Genomic DNA, 2680 nt, shown 5'->3' on the forward strand with positions numbered 1-2680 from the left:
CGAGCCTGATATCATGGGCGAGGGGGTCTATGTAGTTGATCCTACAGTTCAGCCGGTACTTCTTTTATCGACCCCCAAAAGGATGAAAGGCAAAGTTGACCTCAGCGGGATTTGAACTCAGAATGTAAAGAGCCTGAGGAAATGCCGCTAAGCATTTTGTCCGACGCACCAACGAATCAACCAGCTCGCCGCCTTCATTGATGCTTTTTTATTATAATGATTTCAAATTTTAGCACAAGGCCAGCAATTTCGGGGGGAGTCGTTAAGTCGATTACATCGACCCCAGTACTTAACTGGTACGTTTTTATCGACCCCGATAGGGATGAAAGACAAGGAGCCTCTACCTGGTTGCTCGACATGCTAAACATAATAGAAAAAACCCCTTCAAATCACATCGTGCAGTTGTAAATAAAATAATTATGCAGTATTTTTTCTATTATTGACAACCTTTAAAAAATTAAATGCTTTGGACAATAAAAATCTTTCAGAGAATGAACCAACCACCCCGAATTCGTTGCCCTTTTCCAACTCCATGAGACAGTGATGGCTATTCCGAGAAGTCCACCCGGTCAACCGTTACATCCGTCTCACGTGTGTCACAGTTCATTCAATAATCCCTTTTTAATCACTAATCAATTGGCTGTCGCTGATAGAAGACATGTTCGATAATGTGGTTTAGCACATGGGGAAAAGAGTGGACGGGGAAAAGACTTGAACTCAGGCCTTTTCGACCAGGGCTGACTTTGGTGGCGGAGGGGGAATGAACAGCTGCAACCACAACAACAACAACAACCACAACAGCAAGCACCACTTATTACAAAGTTATTTCAGTAATTAAACATATTAACCTCGCTCATTCTCTCTTTCTCAACCCCCTCATTCTCTTCCCTTTCCTTTTTTCTTTCTCTCTTTCGCTAAGTCTGCCTCCTCCCACACACACACTCTCTCTCTCTCTCTCTATTTCATAACACCCCTTTTTTACTCCCTCCCTCCCTCCCCCTCTCCCCCCCCTCTCTCTCTCTCTGCCCTCCATCCGTATTCAAGACTAAAAATGAAAATCAAAATCTCTACTACATGCCAACACCCACGACGCACACACACACACACACATACACACACACAGATATACCCACGCACTCGCATACATATATATGCACGCACGCACACACACACTACATATACATCCTGCTCTCCGCTCCCGGCAACCTCGCCGCCTGCGCCCTCCACGGTCGCTACTGACTTGTTGCTTTGTAACTGCTGCTCGCATTGAAAACCTGACCGAAGCCAACAACCATAAGAGGGAAAAAGAGTGAGGCAAGACGACAGAAGTGTTACTTTTCCTCTTTTATTTATCTGAATCTGAGACGTCAATTGAGGCCCGGGAGGCGGGGCATCATCATCTTATCTCATTAAACCTACCTTCTTTGTTTTACTTTTTTTCTCTTGCTTGTTTTACTTTCTACGTATATTTTTATCATCGCTTTTTTTCGAGAGTCTCTTAGAAAGATAGACTATTCGCTGCTGTTTTGGTGGATCGAGCTTCTTCTCTGCCGACTGACGTAATTTAGTCCATCTTAAAACCTGCTTGATTTAACACAGCTAAACCAACTGTTAAGCAGAGTGTTTACGATAACGCAGCGATTGAACTCAGCGTATAACGAAATCAACGGATCGATCGTTAAATCAAGGAATCAGTTTGTCAAATAGCTAGCTAACAAACTAACCCAACGAGCCGAACCAATACTGAATCAGTCAGTCGGTAGCAGGAAAAAAGTAATAAGGAAATCTGTGGATCAGACTATCGATCTTAATAAAAAAAAGTGGCTGATTTGATCAGTGAATTTGGATCAACTTTTACCAATAATTTGATCGTTCATAATAATAAAAAAAAAAAAAACACAGAATATAATTGAACGAAAGACGAAACGAGAGGAAAGGAATAATAAAAAAAAGGAAAACTATTTCTATATCCAAGTACACAGTGAGTAGGAGATCATTATCATGGCAGCTACCGTTATTCACTTGCAAAAAAGCCCAGGTGAATCGTGGGGATTCCGTTTACAAGGTGGACTCGATTTTAGACAACAACTTTCAGTTAAAAAAGTAAGTTCATTACCATTAATTTTATTCGTTCGTTGCTCGTTTACTTTTATGTTTCATTATTTATTATTTTCTTCTTTTGATAATAATAATAATAATAATAATAATAATAATAATAATAATTATTATTATTATTATTAATGTTATTATTATTATCGTTTCTCTTGTTTGGTGTGCATGCAACCGCTGCATGTTAACTTGCCTCCGTACTACCGCCCTCCATGCACATATAAACACACACACACACACCCACACGTATGCAAAGTCTCGAAGATTCGCCGGTGGTTGGCCGACCACGGCGGAATTTCGAAGTGAATGCCAATAAAGTTATTAAAAGTACCTAATCCCACACTTCAGGGATCATCCATTTAATCCTTTGGCGGATGCACATAACTAAGAGTGCCTTACGAATCTATCATTAGCTTTTCAGAGATAGGAGGATGTGATTTCAAGGGTATTTAGCTGTTATTTCTAGCTTTGTTGTTGACCGACCTGACTTATGATCAAAGATGGTCCACCGATTACCACCCCATCTTTCATTTAGGCATATCTTAGGGCTAAATTATCCGTATCTCCCACC

The 2680-nt window shown here is 40.7% G+C and overlaps 1 protein-coding gene across 1 annotated transcript in view; it reads left to right on the forward strand.

Annotated features, from left to right (window-relative positions):
* The first annotated feature begins 1217 nt into the window (after nt 1–1217).
* LOC106881479 (PDZ and LIM domain protein 1) overlaps nt 1218–2680 on the forward strand; it is a 46453-nt gene continuing 44990 nt past the window's right edge. The window contains exon 1 of the mRNA XM_014931878.3: nt 1218–2103. Within this exon, the coding sequence (XP_014787364.1) occupies nt 2002–2103 (102 nt within the window). The 5' untranslated portion in view covers nt 1218–2001. The remainder of the gene's footprint in view (nt 2104–2680) is intronic.

Source organism: Octopus bimaculoides, chromosome 15 (assembly GCF_046866305.1).
Source record: "Octopus bimaculoides isolate indiv1 chromosome 15, ASM4686630v1, whole genome shotgun sequence".
Lineage (NCBI taxonomy): Eukaryota > Metazoa > Mollusca > Cephalopoda > Octopoda > Octopodidae > Octopus > Octopus bimaculoides.